The 20962-nt window shown below is 37.5% G+C and overlaps 4 protein-coding genes across 6 annotated transcripts in view; 1 reads left to right on the top strand and 3 right to left on the bottom strand.

Annotated features, from left to right (window-relative positions):
- Nucleotides 1-762, bottom strand: part of phactr3a (phosphatase and actin regulator 3a) — a 30622-nt gene extending 29860 nt beyond the window's left edge. The window contains exon 1 of the mRNA XM_026199412.1: nt 243-762. Within this exon, the coding sequence (XP_026055197.1) occupies nt 243-435 (193 nt within the window). The 5' untranslated portion in view covers nt 436-762. The remainder of the gene's footprint in view (nt 1-242) is intronic.
- A 917-nt stretch (nt 763-1679) lies between these two features.
- LOC113041091 (GPI transamidase component PIG-T) lies at nt 1680-8004 on the top strand. The gene is given in 17 exon segments (XM_074559793.1): nt 1680-1906; nt 1942-2080; nt 3066-3222; nt 3224-3309; nt 3505-3604; nt 3689-3776; nt 3900-3999; nt 4246-4343; nt 4513-4669; nt 4814-4894; nt 4897-5013; nt 6043-6208; nt 6394-6431; nt 6434-6476; nt 7127-7224; nt 7227-7280; nt 7283-8004. Coding segments are annotated over 17 exon segments (1815 nt in total). The 5' UTR covers nt 1680-1708; the 3' UTR covers nt 7378-8004.
- A 1734-nt stretch (nt 8005-9738) lies between these two features.
- wfdc2 (WAP four-disulfide core domain 2) lies at nt 9739-12096 on the bottom strand. Of its 2 annotated transcripts, XM_026199407.1 has the most exons (5): nt 12016-12096; nt 11692-11870; nt 10459-10590; nt 10157-10294; nt 9739-10013 (listed from the first exon to the last, which is right to left on the bottom strand). In XM_026199407.1, exons 2-5 carry the CDS (start codon nt 11786-11788, stop codon nt 9880-9882), a joined length of 501 nt encoding a protein of 166 aa, XP_026055192.1. In that variant the 5' UTR covers nt 11789-11870; nt 12016-12096; the 3' UTR covers nt 9739-9879. The 2 variants fall into 2 exon arrangements, with proteins under 2 accessions (XP_026055192.1, XP_026055191.1); XM_026199406.1 differs by lacking the exon at nt 12016-12096 and having other exon boundaries at nt 11692-11941.
- A 3123-nt stretch (nt 12097-15219) lies between these two features.
- On the bottom strand, nt 15220-20843 carry snx21 (sorting nexin family member 21). Of its 2 annotated transcripts, none has more exons than XM_026199404.1 (4): nt 20618-20678; nt 19644-19929; nt 18627-18784; nt 15220-16528 (listed from the first exon to the last, which is right to left on the bottom strand). In XM_026199404.1, exons 2-4 carry the CDS (start codon nt 19909-19911, stop codon nt 15764-15766), a joined length of 1191 nt encoding a protein of 396 aa, XP_026055189.1. In that variant the 5' UTR covers nt 19912-19929; nt 20618-20678; the 3' UTR covers nt 15220-15763. The 2 variants fall into 2 exon arrangements, with proteins under 2 accessions (XP_026055189.1, XP_026055188.1); XM_026199403.1 differs by lacking the exon at nt 20618-20678 and adding an exon at nt 20709-20843 and having other exon boundaries at nt 15221-16528.
- Nucleotides 20844-20962: the final 119 nt, after the last annotated feature.

The raw sequence follows: 20962 nt of genomic DNA, 5'->3' as shown, positions 1-20962 counted from the left end.
ATAGCTACCATAATGCAGATCCATAGGGAAATATTACTATGGTAGCCAGATGCATTTCATAGGGATAGAGACAGAGCATCAAATGCGGTGTAATTTGATTGAGCTCAATCGTGCAGTGCACAGCACTGAAATGAAATTGATGCTATTAACGCAGATTATAAGCCACTTTCACCTCCATCGCGCGTGGAAATGAAAAGCACGTATTCTAATGACATCTCCAGACAATAAATGCATCGTTTTACCTGGGCTGTGCGAGAGATCAATGCCAGACTCGCTGAGGATGTTCGGGTCACTCTGAGATCTGCCTCTGTGCAGGAGACATTTGTCTATTCCGTCCGATGAAGCCATGAGGAGAGCTGTGAATAAAATATTGAAATCCTTTTCAGAGGCAGTCAAACCAGACGGTGAGGAGGATGCGTCTCGGTCTAAGAGCATCCAGCAGCAGGCATGCTGAATTAAAACCCTTTACAGTGATTGTGTATGTGTGTGTATGTGTATGTGTGTGTGCATGAGGGAGCGAGACTGAGTGTGTCTGTCATGAGGGCTGGGGTATTTGTGTGTGTACGCGCGCGCGCAGATGCCACCTTTATCCACTTCACAATGACCCACTGACGAGCTCTGAATCACGGGATGCTAGCGAGTGACGTGTTAACAGTGCCTTCTGAGATGAATTCATTCATTTGGGCTTTTTACAGTAGCCGTGTTCCGTTCAGAACGAATCAGTGTCTTTGAAAGGATTCTTTTAAAAAGGTGAAGCCGATCGTCATATTTAGCTCAGACGCGCGCGAAATTTTGACCAGACGAAATTTGTCAAGCGCCTTAGGTTTCGATTTTCACCCTGACATTTCATGTTTCGAATCCCACATCGAATCGAATCTTACATTTCGAGATTCGGATCCAATCGGGTTTTGTTGTATTAAGTGAACTCGAATATGTAATTTGGGAACAAACTGAATTAACAATTAGCAAATTGGTTCGTTTGAGGGATAAAGAAGAATTATAACTGATGACAATAGCCTACATGAAAGTAAATTAGGCTATTTCACTCGACTCGTGCAGTTAATGATATATATGATATAAGAGATTCACTTGTCGTAAGCCCCTTTTACACCAGATATATTTACGAATTAAATAAATTCAGCTTTCTGATTGCCTAATGACTTGTTCTTAATTCTTATTAATAGCTATTTTATTTTCCATAACACACACACTTGTTACAAACTACATTACTGGTTTAACGCTGCAGAATAATCAAATGAATGAATATGAACCTTTTAAAGCAAACACACTCAAATCAATCGAATCACTGGAACGAAAGCGTGTAGTGACAGTGAATTTAACTAATGTGGTCTTAGCAGCGTTCTTGTAAGTTTTAATAATAACAATAACTTGTAACGTAATAATAACAATAACCCTTGTAATAATAGGCTACCATTAATCAGTCCGATGGGAGTTCACTTATATGAACTTATTCTAAATAAAGTTAATCTAGAATTTGTTATCTAACAAAAATACTATTTTTTTTCTTTTATTGACCATTTATTGTTTTTCTGCTACGCTGTTTTTATTATTATTATTATTATTATTATTATTATTATTATTATTATTATATTCTCGTCTCCCATTGGTCATATTTCGCCTTCCCTGATTGGTCAATGTTGTCAACGTCATCTAGGAAGTGTGTGCAGCGAGGGAAGCTGCAGCAAAAATGGCAGCGCACAGGCGCGGTTTGTCTCTAGTATTCATTTTGATTTTCTCTAGTTTAGCATGCCCCAGTAGTTGTGACACGCTTGAAAAAGCAAACGAGAATACAAAAGAAAAACAAAGCGTTTCAGAAACGCCACGCGACGGCAGTATCGCCGCAGAGGATCTGAATGAAAGGCAGTGGCAGTCGACGGATGTGGAGGTGGACAGAAGCGACGGCATCAGTAAAACTGCGAGACTTTAACACCAGCACCAGCGAGAGATCAGTTTCAGGAGGAGCTGGTCATCCGGCCCCTGCATTCCGTAGACATTTATGCCAGCTTCCTGTTCCGCTCACTGTGGGACACTGACCTCCTGCAAGAGGGACAGAAGAAGGGTGAGCTGAAGCATCCCATCACACACAGAATCTGTCAAATGGACTCCTTTACTCATTTCTTTGTTAAACCATTAAATAATAACAATTGTAAACTTCCTCAGAATTATGAAATATCACAGTTGGAGGTGTTTGAAATAAGTTCCAATGTTAAAATTCAGAGTAGCCAAAAAGTTGCGGATTACAAAAAGCATACTGTAAATCAGCCAAATGTAGTGCATCAATACTAATACAAGTTTGGTGTGGTGTGTATCCAAACAATTAATAGACTTGGCTATTGAAATTGAGTCTTTTCATTTTATTCATACTTTACCATACTTCATTTTATTTGCTAGGTCTATTTTTCTATTTTCATATTTTAAAAACTACACCATACTTAGTTTTATTGACAGTCTAATTCATTTTACCCTTCAAGTGCAATGCTTTGTAGTCAAAACTAATCGACTAAAGTTTAACTTAGTGTTTTATGGGGATACAATAGATTTAAATAATAAAATTAAATAAGGTATCGCATTTAAAACATGAATTAAACAAATAGGCATAATTATTGCAATTTAATATAGTGTAGTATTTCAAATATGAACAAAATTAATTGATTTAATACAAATAATTATGGTGTAGTATTTATGAATAAAATGAATGGACTTGGTGAATAAAATAAGATATGGTACAGTATTTAAATTCGGAATAAAATGAATGCACTTTGTTAATAAAATCGATTATTTAATTTAGTTTTTGAAAAATTAATATTTAATAAAATTAAATTTGGTATAATATTTAAAGTTGAAATTGTTTATAAAATTAAGACTGGTATACGGTTTAAAAATATGAATAAAATGAATAGATTTCAGCCTGTACTCTATTCGGATGATTATGATTTGTTGAAGCGAAAGAAGTGAAAGTTTGCTTGAAGAGCTGATCCTTGCCAAGCAATGTTTACAGAGTTTACTTAACATTTGTTTTCAAGATTAGTCTTTTTTGCCAACAGTTTCTCATTACCGGCTGTTCCCCAAATCCCTCGGCCAAGTGCTGTCCAAGTTCTCGGTGCGAGAGCTGCACATCTTGTTGATGCAGGGCTTCTGGAGGACCATGCTGTGGGGGCAGCCCTTCATCCCCTCTCCCCCTGGAGCAGAGCTGTGGGTGTGGGATCTTCTGTGCATCTCTGAACTTCATGGACCTGACCAACAGCGTACAGCCCAGTGCTTCTTATAAACCTCTGGGTCTGGGGAATGGTGCGGCCCTTTCTGTGAATTATAAAGCAGTGTTCAATCTTGACAGTGATGAAGCAACTGAAGCTCATTCATTCTTGCCAACCTGCAGTGATTCACTTTGAAAAATGCATGTTAATGATCTTAATGTAAACGATTCTGTCATGCATGTGTCATTTCTCTCTCTCTCTCTCTCTCTCTCTCTCTCTCTCCACACAGCTACAGATCACCGTTTTTTACGTTATGCAACATTACCACGTGAAATTGTCTTCACGGAGAATCTCACACCCTGGAAGAAGCTTCTCCCTTGTGGTTCTAAGGTCCAGGATCATTGCTTGTGATTTTAATAACTGCTTATTTTAAAGAAACCATTAATTCATGCATTTGCTTCTTCTTTTCTCCGGGCAGGTCTGGCAGTTCTCCTGAAGTAAGAGAAGCTGTTTCACAGCAGTTTCCATTCCCAGGCGGTTCACATCAGACCCGTCTGTCAGGTAGGCCTTATATAACAAAAACAATTGATTTGGAAAAAAATCAGAAATTATATTTTGGCTCAGGTTGTACATTGTCTGGAAAATTCCTTGCTTTCTGAAGACCCTCCAGATTTTCTCTTTTAGGATGAACGATGCACAAGTAAAGCGTGGGAGCTGAGACAAACTCTAAACGTTGTGTTTGATCTCTACTCTTCAGGCCAAACAGGGTGAGTAATAAATGAACGCTTGATGTCAGAAGACTTTCTCCTTTCTTATTTCAGTGTGCCAAATAGCCATTCGTAGGTTGATTTACCTCTAGCGTGGAAAAACTGTGATGCTTTCGAAACGTTGCGCACTATAAGAAACCTAAACATTTCTAAAGACATTGGAAAAACAATGGGGAAACGTTGCAATTCAGTGTGACAGAAACATGAAACAATACTACGCTCAGTCCATCTGTGTATTAATAACTACCTTCATCTTTTCACAGAATGGTCTTTGTTCAAGATGTTTTCTCGAACTCTGACAGAGGCTTGTCCTCATGCTACCTCTAGTAAAGTCTACATGGACGTCACAGACAACCCTGAGGTGAAACTTAAACAGCAATATACTTTTTGATGCATTAATGTTTCTCTACATGGGAAATAGAACTGGCTGAGGAGTATTTTTTTAACTCCTAAATTGTTTTTTTTTAGTTTTCCACTGTACCCGACGGCTGTTTTCAGTCAGTGTGAGTGTTGTGCTGTTTGTCCACCAGGGGGAGCTGTTTGAGTTGAGTCCTGGGACTCCTCTGCTCAGCCAAGCTGTGGTGCTGGGGGATCGCAGGACATACTCCATGTTTGACCTGAGCAGAGCGGAGACATTTGGCCACTTACGTTCACTCAATCTCTTTCTGCGCTGGAGAGGAGATAGTGGTATGAATGCATTTCATAGGTGTTTGTATCGCTGAACTATTTATGTTATTGTTACACAGTGAGAATCTGTCCTTTGGGACGTTCTAATCTGTGTTAATAGATCATGTCAACTAGATGCTGTGGTTCTTCCTCCTCGTGCTTCAGGCGAAATGCTGCGTCCTCTGCTGCATGCGGAGCGCTGCGTGGCTGGTTTTGGGCTGAAGACCGGGGAAATCCACACCGTCATCTAAACAACCACCCATATCGAGCTTTTCCTGTGCTGCTGATGGATTCAGTGTCCTGGTACCTGCAGCTGTACATTCACACCCTGACAGTCACCAGCAAGTCCCGTGATACCAAGCCCAGTGAGTAGACGCATAATATAAAAAAAATATAATATACTCCAACTTTGTGTGCTTTCTATATATTTAGCACTTGTTTTAGGGCAATTCTTCAGTTAAGGTCTCTTTTGACTTCCAGCACTTGAATCATGAAAAATGTTATATTTACTATAATGTTAAATTTACTTAAAATGACTAAATAATTTCTATGTTCAAATGTCCATGCTGCCGTTCTGGCCTTTTCATTTTTCACCAGCATCTTAAGATTCATTCATGCATTCATTCAGTTGTTTATGTGTTTGGGAAAAAAATAATATTAGTTCTTTTAAAATGCTTGGTTCGATGCACTGATCTGTATCTGTCAGTGGTGTGATGTAATGACAGTATTATTTGCTTATTACTGACATTATTAGAATATTACTGTACATTACCTTTCAACGGTTTTTGAAAGAAAAAAAATGTATACATGGGTCTTATGCTCACCAAGGTTGCATTTAATAAATCAGAAATACAGTAAAACAGTAGTATTGTGAAATATGATTACAGTTAAATTAAAATCTATTAAAATGGTGGATTGTGGTTATTTGGTGCTTGATATTTTTGTTGAAAGCATGACAGATTTTTTCTTGATCCCTTTATGAATCGAAAGTTCAAAAGAATAGGAATTATTGGATATAGAACTCTTTTAATGGCTTTACTGTCATTTTTGTCTAGTTAATGCATCCTTGCTGAATTAAGGTTACTTTATTCTTATTCTTGCTGATGTAACAGTATTGAATATATTTACAATGTTCTGTACACTGACATACCAAATGTATTAAGTATTTTTACTGTTTTTAATTGTTAATTAACTGTAGAAGCGATGTTGAAACGTCTGGGTAAGGCAACAAGCCCAAAATAGAGAATTCTTGGCAAATGTTTCAACACTCTTCAAAATGAGGAAGTATACTTTAAAAGTCAGAGTAAACAGTATTTCCTTAGTGGACAGAACAAGACCCACACTTGTGGACACCGAGAACACAGCATTTCTAGCCCTTGTGTCTTCTCCTGTAGGTTACACTCAGTACCAGCCTGCTAAAGACCACCATCGTCCTCATCTGCTGGAGATGCTGATCCAGTTACCCCCTCACTCCATCACCGAGGTCACTCTACAGTTTGAAAGGGCCCTGCTCAAATGGATGGAGTACACCCCTGATCCCAACCACGGCTTCTACGTCGGGTAAGATGATTGCTTATCAAGTATTTTGAAAGACATTACCTGTCTAGCTACTTTTGCAAGATCAGATTTTGTCTTTTTTTTTTTTTTTTTTTTGCAATCCTAGACTAAATATAATTGTTGTACAGATCTAATCCGGTGTGCAACTCCCTATATCTGATTGATGTATTATAAATATATTATTACAGTTCATCTGTGGTCAGCGCCCTTGTGCCAAATATGGTTGCAAGAACACCAACTTCACACAAGACCCACCGTTGTTTAGCAGTTTGTAAGTATGGATTGGCCTTGCCCCCAACCCCCCGAAAAGCTGAAAATACAAGATATATTCAAAATGTTGTTGTGTTTTTCTTTATCAGGAATTTATCATTACATACACCAGTGGATGCTCTGTAGTGAATGGGTGCCATCAGACTGAGATTTCAAACAGCTGATGAAAGCATCACAATAATCTACAAGAAACCAAACCACGCCAGTCCAACAGTGAATGTATTATGAAATGAAAATCTTTTTTTTTTTTTTTTTTAAGCGTTATTATAGATCATGGACTCGTGTTTTGGCCAAAAGCAGCAATTTGAGGTCAAAAAACATCTTGCTGGATTTGTTTCTTACAAACATGCAGCGTTTTGCTTCACAAGAAGATAATTGAAGGACTGGAGTGGTGTGGATTATTGTGATGTTTTTATCAGCTGTTTAGACTCTAATTCTGACGGCACCCGTTCACTGCAGAGGATCAACTGGTGAGCAAGTGATATAAAGCTACATTTCTCCAAATATGTGCAGATGAAGAAACAAACTCCTCTACATCTTAAATGGTCTGAGGGTGAATACATTTTCAGCAGATTTCCATTTTTGTGTGAACTATTCTTTTAACAGTGAGAAAGTGTATCTTATTTGTAATGTTTGGACTTTAATTTCCAGTGTCCCAGTCAAAGAAGAATCAAGCTACTTTGTGCGAGTGTACACCGAACCACTGCTGGTAAATCTACCCACGCCTGACTTCAGCATGTCCTACATCGTCATTGCCTCACCTGTACGGTGGTCGCGGTGGGCTACGGCTCCTTCTACAACTTGCTGAACGCACTTTCCAGGTGGATGAACCGAGCCTATCGCTGGCGAAACTATTGGCCAACCTCATCCGTCGCATAAGAGGAGTGCCACTGCTGGCCTAAACTGTGAGAGCAGGTCTGGCGGCTGAAATGACGAGCATCATGATGCTTAAACAGCAGCTGCTGGAGTTTTAAGATGATTTACAGCCCTGGAAAGACTCAATACCAAGTGACTGTTCTGAACTTCAGTTGAACAAATGACTTGCCGCGATGGATTAGCCTCCTTATTATGCCTAGTTTTGTTTCTTGAGTATTTCGTTTTGTTTTATGAATGCAGTGTTGTTTTGGAAAACGATAGCTTGCTGTCACGTGAACATTTCTCAAAGGAACTGCATGGTTCAGGCATCTGGGAGAAATATATGTAGAAGAGCGATGTTAAGTCGTCTCAGTTTACTCCACTCTTTTGAGAGCGTGACTAGGCCTCATTGAAACGCAGACACTACAATCCAGCTACTGAAAATAGATGTCTTAGAATGTGGCAAATATTTTCCATGTTCTGTAGTGCACTGAGATTTAAATATGTGCTGCTTTGAAGCATTGGAAGTTTTGTTTGTTTGTTTGTGTGTGTGTGTTGTCTTTATTCTGTGCTTCTGCCTGTGGGCTGACCACATAATGACCTCCAGATTGGGTGTTTTTACAGAATTCATATTTTGAAGATCTTAACACTGCGGTTAACTTTCCCATAATAAACTGACTAGAAATCCATAATGTCTTAAGAACAGTTTGAATCTTCAGTGCAACATTTTTTTGTCTGTGCCTCAGGGGATTTTGTAGAAGAATGTCATCTTTTTTTTTTGCTTGGGAGGGTTTATGAAACTATTTAGCATCCCATTCAGCTGTGCCATTCTGTCTGAATTACTGTGTGTGAAAGAGCCTCGGCATTGGCTGATTGAAATTCTTTCTGTTATCTGAAATTGTAAAATATATAAATGCATTTAAATGTAGATTTACAGATTCCCATTAACTTGCTGGTTGTTTAACTAAAAAGTATCACTGATCAAATCACCTCATTATCATCTTACCTATTTTTGCCGACACTGCTGACTCAAGTCGGCTACAATGTGTCCTAATTAGGCACAATACAAAACAAATTTCCAGAGACAAGCAATCTGAATGTCCACAATGAATGAGAAACATGCTTTGCAACATGATACAATCTCAGCCAGTCGGAAGAGATTTGATGTTTAACGTATACTGTATTTTCCGGACTATAAGTCACACTTTTTTCATAGTTTGGCTGGTCCTGCAACTTACAGTCAGGTGCGACTTAATTATAAAAAGAATAAATAAAAAAAATTGACATGAACCAAGAGAAAAGAATCAAGAGAAAACATTACCGTCTGCAGCCGCGAGAGGGCGCTCTATGCTCCTGTAGTCTACACTGAAGACATAGAGCGCCCTCTCGCGGCTGGAGACGGTAATGTTTCTCTTGGTTTTAAAAAAATGCGTCTTATAGTCCTGTGTGACTTATATACGTTTTTTTCCTCGTCATGAAGTATTTTTGGACTGATGCGACTTACAGTCCGAAAAATACGGTAGTTGTGAAAAGGATTTTGGATTGCATAGAAAAGTGCATAGAAAAGGAGCCAGTGATCTGGATTTTTCTAAATAATTCTAAAGGTTTCAAGTATTTTTGATTTAATAACCTCATTTATGTATACATATTATTAATATCTTACTCTCACAGAGGCTGCTTTTATTTTATATAAAAAACAGTAAAAAGAGTAATACTGTGAAATGCTATTACAATTTACAATAACTTTTCTCTTTTAATATCAAATAAAAATGTCATTTATTTATGATGCAAAGCTGAATATTCATCAGCCTTTTTTCAATTATTCAGTGTCACATGATCTTTTGATCAAATTAACGTGTCCTTGCTGATTAAAAGTATTTTTTTTTAAATCGTAGTGTATATTTAAAAAACATCATCAAATGTTGCATATCTTAGACAAAAACTGCAAACTTTGCACTCCCTCCAGACAGAATACACAGTCTGTTCACATTCCAGGACGCTGATGCACACCAACCTCGATTCAGATCACATTTTCATCATTTTTGCACTTTCTTCCCTCTTTATGTGATTAAATTGCCAAAAGTGCAGTGTTACTCTTTGACTCTTTCATTTCTGGAAACTTAGTACTTTACTTCAAGGCTCTTCCATCACTGTCATGATTTTGCCGACAAATGCTTTGACCCTTTTGCTGCCAAGCTCCTGGAGAGGATGGAAACAGAGGTCTCTTTCATTACAAGACATTTTGCACGCGATTGGGTCTCGGCGAGGGGAACTTGTACATTCCTAAGCACTGATGCCAATGAGCGTGAGAAAAGAACAACCAAACAAACACTGGCATACTAAAAATACCAACACTTCAATGAAGCAATTTTTTTTTATTTTGTGGCCAAAAAACTCAACCACTGATAGAAGGTTTACTGAGGTTTATTAGCTGGTTATAAACGGGGGAAACAACTCCTATGAATAAAGCATTAAACGGTACAAAAAACTCAAGTATGCATGATTATGCAAAATCAATCTTCCATTGACTCTTTCTTTCTAAGGTTAAATCAGCACGGTTCACTGCATGCATGACCGCAGGTGGTTGGGCAACACTTCTGTTCAGCAGGACACTGGCCATCATGATAACAGTATTCTGCACACATTGGAGTCCCCTTCGGGAGAGCACATCGACCCGGCTTCACTGCATGGACAGACAAACAGTGTTCAGCCTCAGATACACTGCACCAAACACTCAAAGGAACATCATTTTACTTACAGAAGGAATTGTACTATAAGTATTATAATACGCTAACCCAAGCATATAATATAATATAATATTCCCACCTGTATATGGAGCCGTGCATTCATGTCCACATCCATTGCTGCAGCATTTCTCACTGTTTGGACAGTCACTGTCATTGACACAGAACTCAGCACACATCCCTGCTCCAAATTTCCTGCGTGGACACACTCCCGGCTTTGCTGTAATACAGACACACGACTGAGACTCCATAGCACTGCATGCTGAGTGCATTACTGGATACAGTTATTTTAGAAGTTGCAACTAAATTAAAGACCAATGGACAAAAATACTGTTTCAGTATTTCTATTAAAGGAAATGTAGTGTTATTTGGTGTGTTCCTTACTGAAAGCAGGCGGCACACACACAGCCCCGCAGTCAAAAACACAGCATTTGTGTCCTCCAGAGCAGTCTTTATCAGAAACACATCCTCGACTGGACGGCACGACCGTCAGCTTCGCCGGACAGTGACCCTCCTCTACAGAAGAGCAGCATTACAGCATCTGTTAGTCAGTGGGTTTCAGTATGTGTCTCAAACTGTGTGTGTGATATTCACGTGTGTATCTGCTTCAAATTAAAGTCAGATTCGTGCCTAAATGGAGTCAGTTTCAAAGACAACTTGCTGGAACAACCTACACTGTCAAGAATGGTTTTAAGAAGTTGTAAATAAAACTGTATTGCAGTAAGAACATATTATTTCAGTCTTTCTAGTACTTGAAAATGTGACTTTTAATTCAGTGTGTTTTCTTTGCAATTATTTGTGAAATTCGCTAGCAATTTAAAACTATTTAAGTGAATATAGTTCACCACCACTTTTTCCCTCAGTGTTACTCTTTGTGTTGTAGTAGTGAATAGTGATGCTAATAGAAAACATGGACATAAGTTAACTTTTTTCCCCATTACTTTACTGTTGTAACCAACCCAAACATATTTATTCGCAATAACTGTTATCCTCGTGACTAAGTAAGTATTTGATCTGAAGCATTTCGATTCAAAACAACACAAAAATTCAAACATACTGTATGAATATAAAAATAAAAAGAGTCATAAAATATAGCGATCTCTATCGGTTGTTATAAAATACAACTTACTGAAAAAAGCAAAACATGAACATGCAAATGTGATACTTTATTAAAATACTTATTTTAAAATCTCAGGGGTGCTTCAAGTAAATACGTAAGGTGAAAGAATCAGATGGGGAAAAAAGTGAAATTACAATGGTAAAATTAATCAAGTTAATCATAATTCAAATAAAAATGACTGTGTTCATCAGTAGCTGATGCAATGCAACACTTCTTAAAGCTGAAGTTATTTTTGTAAATCCAGTGGTTGAATGCTGTGAACCACGTGACTGACGACTGATCTCAGTGTGAATGTCCACAAGACTGAAAGACTTTAGCAGTAGGCTAAAAGATGAGTTAGAATGATGAGAGATAGAAAGATAAGAGCTCAATAAATTATGAATAAACTGTTACTGTGAATAATATTTAATCGTGTAATCTCTATATACACAACAGTAACTGTAGTCTGATTACTAGGAAATGTAACTGAATGTAATTACAGTCATGGATGTCCTCACCTGTGCAGTTTGGTACTGAAGCCGCGTCTGTTATGCTCCAGCATCCAGACAGACACAACACAAGCACACTCACCAGACACCAGCCTGGAGCCGTCATCCTCTCGAGCTGTGCTCGGTCACACAATGAGCTAGAGCTACTGCTGCTGGAAGAGTCCGCGAGTCAGGAGAGCTCGAGATCCCTGCGCGCAGAGGAAAAAACACAAACAAAACCCGTCCAAGTTAGGGCTGGAAGAAGGGAACATGCTTCAAGTTGTTTTTGTTTGCGTTTTTAAAATGATGTTTTAAATAGTATGCATACACGCCCTACGGTTGGTCAAATATTACCCAAAAAGTTATCCAATGTAATTATACTTTTCTCCAGATTAGAAAGTATTCACTGGGAGCCGCGCCTGTCAGCCAATCAGAACACTTGAAGCCCGCTCTCAACCAATAGCGCGAGTTGGGGGCGGGACGATCTGTACTGGCAAACAATAAAACATGTGGGCACGGGGCACCAAAAATGTGTATTAAAAGATCCAAGGTAGTGTTGCTGGCACATGCAAACAAGAAATACTCAGAACAGTGCAATTTTTACTTCATGGGTAGCGTACTTAATCACTTGCTCTGTAAATGCCACAATATATGGCAAATATTTTTGCAAAAGTTATTGTTTTTTCATTATACACGGGGGGGAAATGTTCACTAATGCATGAACATTTGAAATAGAAAGATTGACGTTGTATTTTCTTTTAAATCATACTCTTACAATGTAAGTTAAGAATAAAGTTAGATACTTTATTTATTTGAAACATAATAGTTTAGTTTTTTTTATTATGAACAACGCCAAACCTATAAGCCTTTTATGGCAGTGTGTGAGCTGATCTGAAACTAATCTCTAACACATTGGACAATTATCCCCGCAGGATTTTTGACATTTCCTCTACGCATGCGTCCCATAGAAATACTTTTTGCAGCTGTCCAGCATGTTAGCTGTGCTATATTGCCATCTGATTTCAAGTGAATAGAGTCCTTTGTATAGAATAGAATGCATGCATAGCTTTGGAACAGATTGACACATTAATGTGCATTTAGTTCAATGCTGTAAGGTTTGTGTGACCACTAGATGGCAGATGACAGGTGCTTTAAAACGAGCTGGAGGTGTTGTGCTTCAAGAAAAAACACATTATGTGCTTTTAGAGAACAGTATGTGTAAGGGGCCCTCAAAACTGAATTTTGTAATTAATAATTTTACAAAATACAACAAAGTTAAAAGACCATAGTTTTAAGATTTAAGAAATGGGGCCAGATGCATAAAGTCACCTATGACTTAAAAACTAGTCCCACCTAATAGTAATTAGCCAAGAGGTAATCAGTCTTTCTTTTTGGATTCAAATTAGACCTGTTTTTTTATGTAACTGACTTGAACAAGTTATGACCAGTCTTAAAGAAAAAAAATGTAGTGACTAACTAGTCTAAGCAGTTTATGCAATTGTGCCCTGGAGGCTAAGACGGTCTTTAAACATGGGTTAAATATGATTACAAAAGATAGACAGAACAAAATGACAATTTACTAAAATAAATAAATACTAAAAATCTCAGTCTACTCTCATACCCAAACTTAATGAGGAACCTGAAACCTACTGAGGAGAGGAGAATAAAACACAAATTATTATTTTCCAACAACAGAGAGCAGTGCAAATTCAGTACATCGGAGTGCGATGCAAATAGTTAATTTACCTACTGTAAATTCAGCTGGAACAATTTTAGTACATAAAATTATTTGAAATACAAAATTTGAATAAAAACCTGAAAGCATTTAGTTACTGCGAAGGCTTTTTAGTTTGCCAAAAAGCACCTTTAAAATGACCAAATGTGTGAAAACTTGTTTTGTGAAGAGTACATTACTTTATTGATTCAACTACACCAAAAAAAACAATAAATAAATACATAAATAAATATATTCAAGTTAAAATTTAGTAGGTAAAAAAGGGGAAAACTGTAACCTGTTTAACCAGTATACAAAAGTATCCAAATTTGTGTGCAAGGGACAACAATTTGTAAGATTACATAAAAACATTTAAAAAGAGAATGGGCTCAGATATAAAAACTAAATTTTGAGCATATTCATTCAATAAACAGTCTCTGTCTGATATATAAAGGCATCAATCATATTATATGAAGAAAAAAGTCATAAAAAAGCAAGGTTTAGTGTTATTTGCACTGCTTGAATAAACTGTGGTTACCTGAAGTTTAAGTAAAAGCACTCTATTTGAAATTGTAATTCACAGCACTGAAACACTGTTGTAGCGGTATCTTGCAATTTCATTCATCATTTACACAAAAAGAGGAAATTCCCTTTAATAATTCATACAGCATTCTTCACCAAAAAGGCAAATCAGTTCAAGGCAGCTGAATGTAAACAGTAGACAGCCTCGCTTAATTCTTTCCCATGTCCGCTCTAAATAATGTGTGCTAGAGGTGCTCAAATGAAGGTTGATGGTTTGTGAAGCTTAAGGCTACTTAATATAAGACACAAAACAACCGGCTGCAACTCATGACAGCTGAAAACAAGGAATTAAGTAGTTCAAAACATCCGTGTGTCACACCAAAAAACAGATCCCACATGAGGATCTTATAGGATACAAAAATAAAGGGGAACAATTTACCATTCAAATTTGTTAACACTAGTTAAAGCATTAAAGCTATAATAAACTAATAATATATATCATTCAGCATTTATTAATGTAGGTGAATATTAATTTAGAAATTACTTTATTGTTGACTTAACTAATTGTTAATTTAACGTCTGTTAATTTAAACTTGAAAAACATTTTAGCATATTTAGTATAGAAATTAAACTCCACCTAAATGATTGAAATCTGCAAAAGTATTATTAGTTTATAATGCTGAATGCATTAAAAAGTAGTTCAACCTAAAAATGAAAATTTGCTCCACTATTATCCACCATTAGGCCATCTGAGATTTAGAGGACTTTGTTTGTTCATCGGAAGAAATTCAATATCATTTAGCAGTGAATGGGTGCTGTCAGAATGAGAGTCCAAACAGCTGATGAAAAAAATCTGAATAATTCAGAAGTAATCCACACCGCTCCAGTCCATCAGTTAACAACTTGCGAAGAGAAAAGAGTCATGTTTACATTAAACCAGTCCAGCACTAAAATGTTTTAAATAATATTACTTTCTCCAGTGAAAAAGTTGTATCATCTTATCTGAATCAGGAGAGAAATATGCAGAGATCAAGCACCATTTATAAGTAACAAACAGTCCAAAATACTGTAATATGTTTATGGATTTTGATGTGAGGACAACAGGCGACTTTTTCACTATACGAAGCATTATTATTAGTGCTGTCAAACGATTAATTGCATCCAAAATAAAAGTTTTCGTTTATAATATATGTGTGTATACTGTGTATATTTATTATGTATTTATATCACACACTTGCATGTATATATTTTTTCCAAATATATATATATATATATATATATATATATATATATATATATATATATATATATATATGATTTAAATTATTTTTTATATACGTATGTTTATGTTTATGTTTCTTACAACCATGCAGCTTTTCACATTACACAACATTTTCTAATGGATTTAAGTCATGTGTATTCCTTGTGGATCATTGTGATGTTTATATCAGCTGTTTTGACTCACATTCTGACGGCACCCATTCACTACAGATGATCCACTGGTGAGCAAGTGATGCAATGCTACATTTCTCCAAATCTGTTCCGATGAAGAAACAAACTCATCTACATCTCTGATGGCTTGAAGGTGAGTAAATCTTAAGCACATTTTCATTTTTGGTCAACTATTCCTTTAAGTAATGTTTACAAATTGTATCATATAGTAAAGAGTTGCCAAATAAAGAATATGTCTATAATAAATGGTATTGAAATGTGCCCATGAAATATATGTGTATTTAAAAGTGATGAATTGTACAAATTAGCATTAATTCCACAGGTTTCCTTAGTAAGCTATCATACATATTGCTATCAGAATCATCCCTCATAACCTCTAATACTCCTATAAAAAAAAAAAAAATCCCTGAATGCTTATGGCACATCTTCACTTTTGTTCTTAGCCCTGACCAGCCCCTCGCTGTCCTCGATGCTCTCTTTAAACAGACACTCCTTTAGGTTGGGCTGATTCCCGATATCAATCCCCTGCTCCTGGATCTCCTGCAGAAGAGCCTCCCAGCGCCTCTTGTCCTTCGAGACCTTCCAGGACAGCCTGACATTGGATTGGAGGAGCGGGATGAGCAGAGGGTGCAACTGGTGCTGCTGCAAAGCGTCCTGGGAAGGCGCTAGGTCCTGCAGGGCTCGGTCGCAGTGTTCCTGAGCCTCACCGAGCTGGTCTAGTTCTTGAAAGCAGGTGACCAAGGCGGAGAGCGTGAAGAACCAATGAACCCGCTGGAGCTGGTTGTGCTGCAGGAGCTGATGGCATCCTAACTTCTCCTGGAGTCGCAGAGCATTGAGGAGAGAGCCCAGGGCGTCCTGGTAGCGGCCCACTCGCATCAGCATCTGGCCCGCGCGCAGATCCCCCAGGTAGAAGAACTCTAGGAACGTAGGTGTGCTCCGTAGGTCAGGAAGGGAGTGAAGGTGGGTCAGGTACTGCTCGAACGCCCGGCTGCGCTTGGCAATGGTCTCGGCGGCGAAGTTCTTGCGCAGCTTCTTGCGAGGGAAGAACACGCCATCCATCTCGTCTCCGTGACGGCGGCGCAAGCGGCTGTGTAGACGCTCGAAGTCAGTGTAGCGCCGCGTGATGACCGCGGGAGTCTTGTCAAACGTCCCAGAATGGATGATGTGAATCGTGTAGAGCTGAGGAGAAAAAGACCACAAGTGTATTTGATTTAATGTAAAACCTGAAACCAGTGTTGGGCAAGGGTCGGTGTACTTGGCAGCCAACGGATTTTCCTTTTGAAGTAAGAAAACCAAATTCACATTCACTCGTTCTTTTGTTTAAATACTGAAAGATGAGAAAGCCGCTCTTTTTTTCCATTCTATGGACATTTTGTATGTGCGTGTTCGAAAAAGGAAGGTAAATAAGCCTTTAGAGTAACAAGTTGAGAAGTTTAAATAAACTAAACAGCAGATAAACGCACATCAGTATATAGTATAAGTATATAGCAAATTAGCGGTCAAAACTTTGTTTAATTAATATTATTGAGTAGGCCTATTAATTGATGTTCACATAAGATTTTATGCTTAGCAGGGATAATAATGTTGTCATTCATGGTCGTATGTTAAAAAAAAAGAAAGAAAGGATATTTCTATGTGTGTACATTCAAGCTGACAACAAAATGTCATGCATTTGAAAAATAAAGTGAACAGCAAATTGTGTCTCATTAAGCATCTTTCTTGCGCGCGCCACAAACATGAACCAATGCACAGCAAATAGCTTTCTTGACGCACCTACTTAAAATTTGCATTTAGATTATTTGACATTAAATGCATCATATAAATCGATTTGGAATAAATCACAGCAAGTATCAAAAACGTGACTTTACAGTCTGGAAAATATGGTAAGGTATAGCAATTGTTTTTTCAGACTCTCCGGCACTTTGAGATCCACTGGTCTTCACAGAAGAAAGCGCTGTCTAAACTCTGCCTCGGTACGAGTTGCGTCCAGCCATTTATTTGTCTGGTTGTTTGATGAGAAAAAGATTAAATGTAGCTGCAATAAACGCATTAAGAATCTGTCTACAGAGGACTATTACTCTGCCGTGCAGAATTGCAGAAGAATGGATGGCTCTGGGTTTGATCTTCAACTGACCAATCAGCAGAAAGGGGCATTTAATTATATAATAAAATAATCAAATATTCAAGCTGTTTATACAATTTTTCATGCCTGAATGAAAAATGAAAATTAAGCAAAATTCTTGTTTTTCATTTCTTGGGGGGAAAAAAATTATACTTTCAATATTAAATAAAATAAAAACGAGTGATTGTTCGAATCCCGATTTTTGTTTTCTATTTTCAAAAGGAAAATCCGTTGGCCACCAAGTACACGGACCAGCAAGTTACTCTGAAAATTCAATTACTGATTACTCCTTTAAAAGTAATTGCATTACTGTTCTGTTTATTTCAAAAGTAATTAGTTACATTACTAGTTACGCTACTTTTTTCTGTGGCTACACCCATTAAATTTACATGAAATCCCAGCATAAATGCTCCTGGTAAATATTTGTTATTAAAGCATCAACATTCACAGAACACTGTTATTTTTAACTAAAGCAAGCGGCTGCCGCGTGCATGGATTGGCAGAATGCAAGCAAATAGTGCTGCTTTTAATCTCAAAAAAGATGGAATCTCAGTTCACCATGATCTCACAAAGCTCCGTTATAACACAATGAATATATGCATGATAAATCTTTCATAAAATCTATAAATTTGTGTGTTATAATGAGTGGATTCGTGAGCATGCACATTTCAGCAATGCACTCCTGACTGGCCACTGCATTCCAGAATTCAACATTGTTCAATGCAGCAAACGCGCGTTATAGCATTAGAAACTCTACATACACTTGCACCTACTAATCATTTATATTTTATTAGGTCATGTTGCTTTTGTGCAATAGATGAATAACAATTTATTTGTTTTAGATATTTTATGTTCAGATATTTCTATTTTAATTGAGTCCCGTGAATCATTTTATTCTCCCCCATCCCAAACACACACGAGTGTCTGCACTCCCCTATCTCCCTGTGTATGTGCAAATGTGCAAATAATTTGTTCTAAGAACTGGCATGTGTTTTAAACCACAAGTATTTTCCTTTTATTTGGTGTGAACTGTCTTATTTGTCTTTTTCCCTAATTTAAAATGCTTGGTGATTAATGTTGGCATAAAAAAACAGACTGAAAAATGGTTCTCGAAACTGGACTCAAATGGTTCACAGTTGGGGTTAGTGTACTTACCACATACTTGGAATTTGTCTCATGCACAACACTGGCGTCAGTCACCTCAAAGATAAGTTTTTCAGGAATGCAACGAGTTCTTGAGCTCCGCCAGTTTTCTTGTAGTTGTCTGGTGATCATGTTTGAGGTTTTTGGGGAAGGACCTATTGGGCTGGTATCTATAAACCAAAAGACAAGATTAACTGCAACTGCGAAGCATCAGAGTGAACTAAAAGTGAACTAAAAAAGAAGAAGCGAAATCTGCCTACAAATAGATTATTGTAAATTCACAAGAACCATTTCAAATGTGTTCAAGCTTAAAGGAAGAGCTCGTTACAATAACATGCTGTTTTAAAAGAAGGATTTGTTTTCCACACAAGCTCTTTTCCATACAATGGCAGTTCATAATGACCTCAGCTGACAGATTTTACACCATCAACACAGAAACCACTGCCTTCCAGTTTGTTTGGTGACACGTCAGTTTGAATCCACAGAATGGAGAAAGTGATTCGAGAACTGCAAGTGCTAAGATGATTTTCAGAGGAGTCTGACCCAAATTTGATCAAATCATATGAAATCAGAACATTTGTTATAAGCTTTATAAGTCAAATGGGCAGTTTTTTTTTGTTTATTTTTCTTGGCACGATAATAATAGCAGACACTACTGTAAAACTAAAAGTTTGGGGTCAGTGAGATTAAATAAAAATATATTGTTTTATTCAGCAGGGAAGCATTAAACTGATCAAAAGTGACAATAAAGATGTTACAGATGATTTGTATTTTAAATAAATGCTGAAAATTCAGCTTTGATCACAGAAATAAATTACTCTTTAAAATATATTAACATTAAAAAAAAAACAGTTTTTAAAAATTGCAATAATTTCACAACTTTAATGAATGTTCTTACTGTATTTTAAACAAATAAATGTAGTCTTGGAAAGCATAAATGACTAATCCCAAACTTTTGAACAATACTGTAAGATCTGGAACAACACAAGAGTGAGTAAGTGACATCAAACAGGTGTTGTGGATGACTACCTGTGCTGCTAAATGCATTATCTATGGACTCTCCAAAGAAGTCAGAGTCGCTGTCTGGCCCCGACGCGTCTCCTGCATCCTCAGAGTCCAGGACCCCTTCACCCTCGAAGCACAGGGTTCCTCGGAGTCGTGCTGACACACAGTCTGTATCGTCCTCCAGCTCAGAGCTCTCCGGGAAGTCATCTGCTCCGTGTCCGTCCGTCTCCAGAGGAAGCTCCCCTTCTTTAAACAGCGTACGGCGAAGTCTGTCGAACAGTTTAGAGGCCATCCCAGCTCTCCTCCAACCCTGAAGAGCACAAACAACACATGATCCCAACACCACCCTGAGAAACATTCCTGAATACATCAATATGAGTTCAGATCATGGCATTAATTATGACAGATCCTGTAAAACTACTGACTAGCTATCAAACAAGCCTGCAGACTGAGCCAGGATGGAAACACTGAAACCTCAAACCTCTCGTGAACTTTCATCGAGCTGTGAAACGAGAGAGCAGGGAAACTGATCTGTCACATATATATATTTATTATTTATTGAGGGGTTTGGTGAGAAGATCCTCACAACAGCATTGGACTGCTGTAGTTTCCATGGAAGAAATCCGAGTGAAAGCAGATGCCTTGACAAGTATTTATCGTTACAGAAGTTTCTTCACATGGCACGGAAAGTTTCATAAACATTGAATATAAATCACATTTCAGGTTTCTATCTGAAGTCGTCACAATAATTCCCATAACCAAACTATATTCATCTCCATTCATTATTTGCACATGGAGACACGTTTGAAAACACCCAAAGAAGTGGGAGCGTCCTAGCTTGCTACGTGCTAATAATAACAACATTGCGCTGAACTAGCAGCGCTTTCGCAAATCAAAAGACATAAGACGATAATTAAATAAATTAATATCTTAACTCCATCGAATATCTGGTGAGCAGCACTAAAAGATGTCAGACGCAGAGTTTGAGCTGAACTCACCTAACTTTTCTTGCTAACTCTTGCTAATCCTAACATTTCAACTCCAAAGGGACGAACAAACACAATGAAACTTAGGGATATGTGCACTTACCCGAGTTACAGTCCTCTAAACTACACACGATCAGCTCTTCATGCTGCTGGTTATATCATTTTCATGTGTAAATAAAGAGACGGCGCGGTATTATCGAGGACGGGACGTTTATCTCTGACCATTAGTTACTTAGAAGTGGGCGGACAACTGACTGACAGGAGAAAACATTTTAAATACATTCTTAAAATATACTTAATATATTTATATATAATTCTGTGCATTTTTTGTTTTTGTTTTTGCTTTTAAATTTAAAC

Source organism: Carassius auratus, chromosome 23 (genome assembly GCF_003368295.1).
Source record: "Carassius auratus strain Wakin chromosome 23, ASM336829v1, whole genome shotgun sequence".
Classification (NCBI taxonomy): Eukaryota; Metazoa; Chordata; class Actinopteri; order Cypriniformes; family Cyprinidae; genus Carassius; species Carassius auratus.
This window is presented reverse-complemented; position numbering and strand designations above follow the sequence as displayed.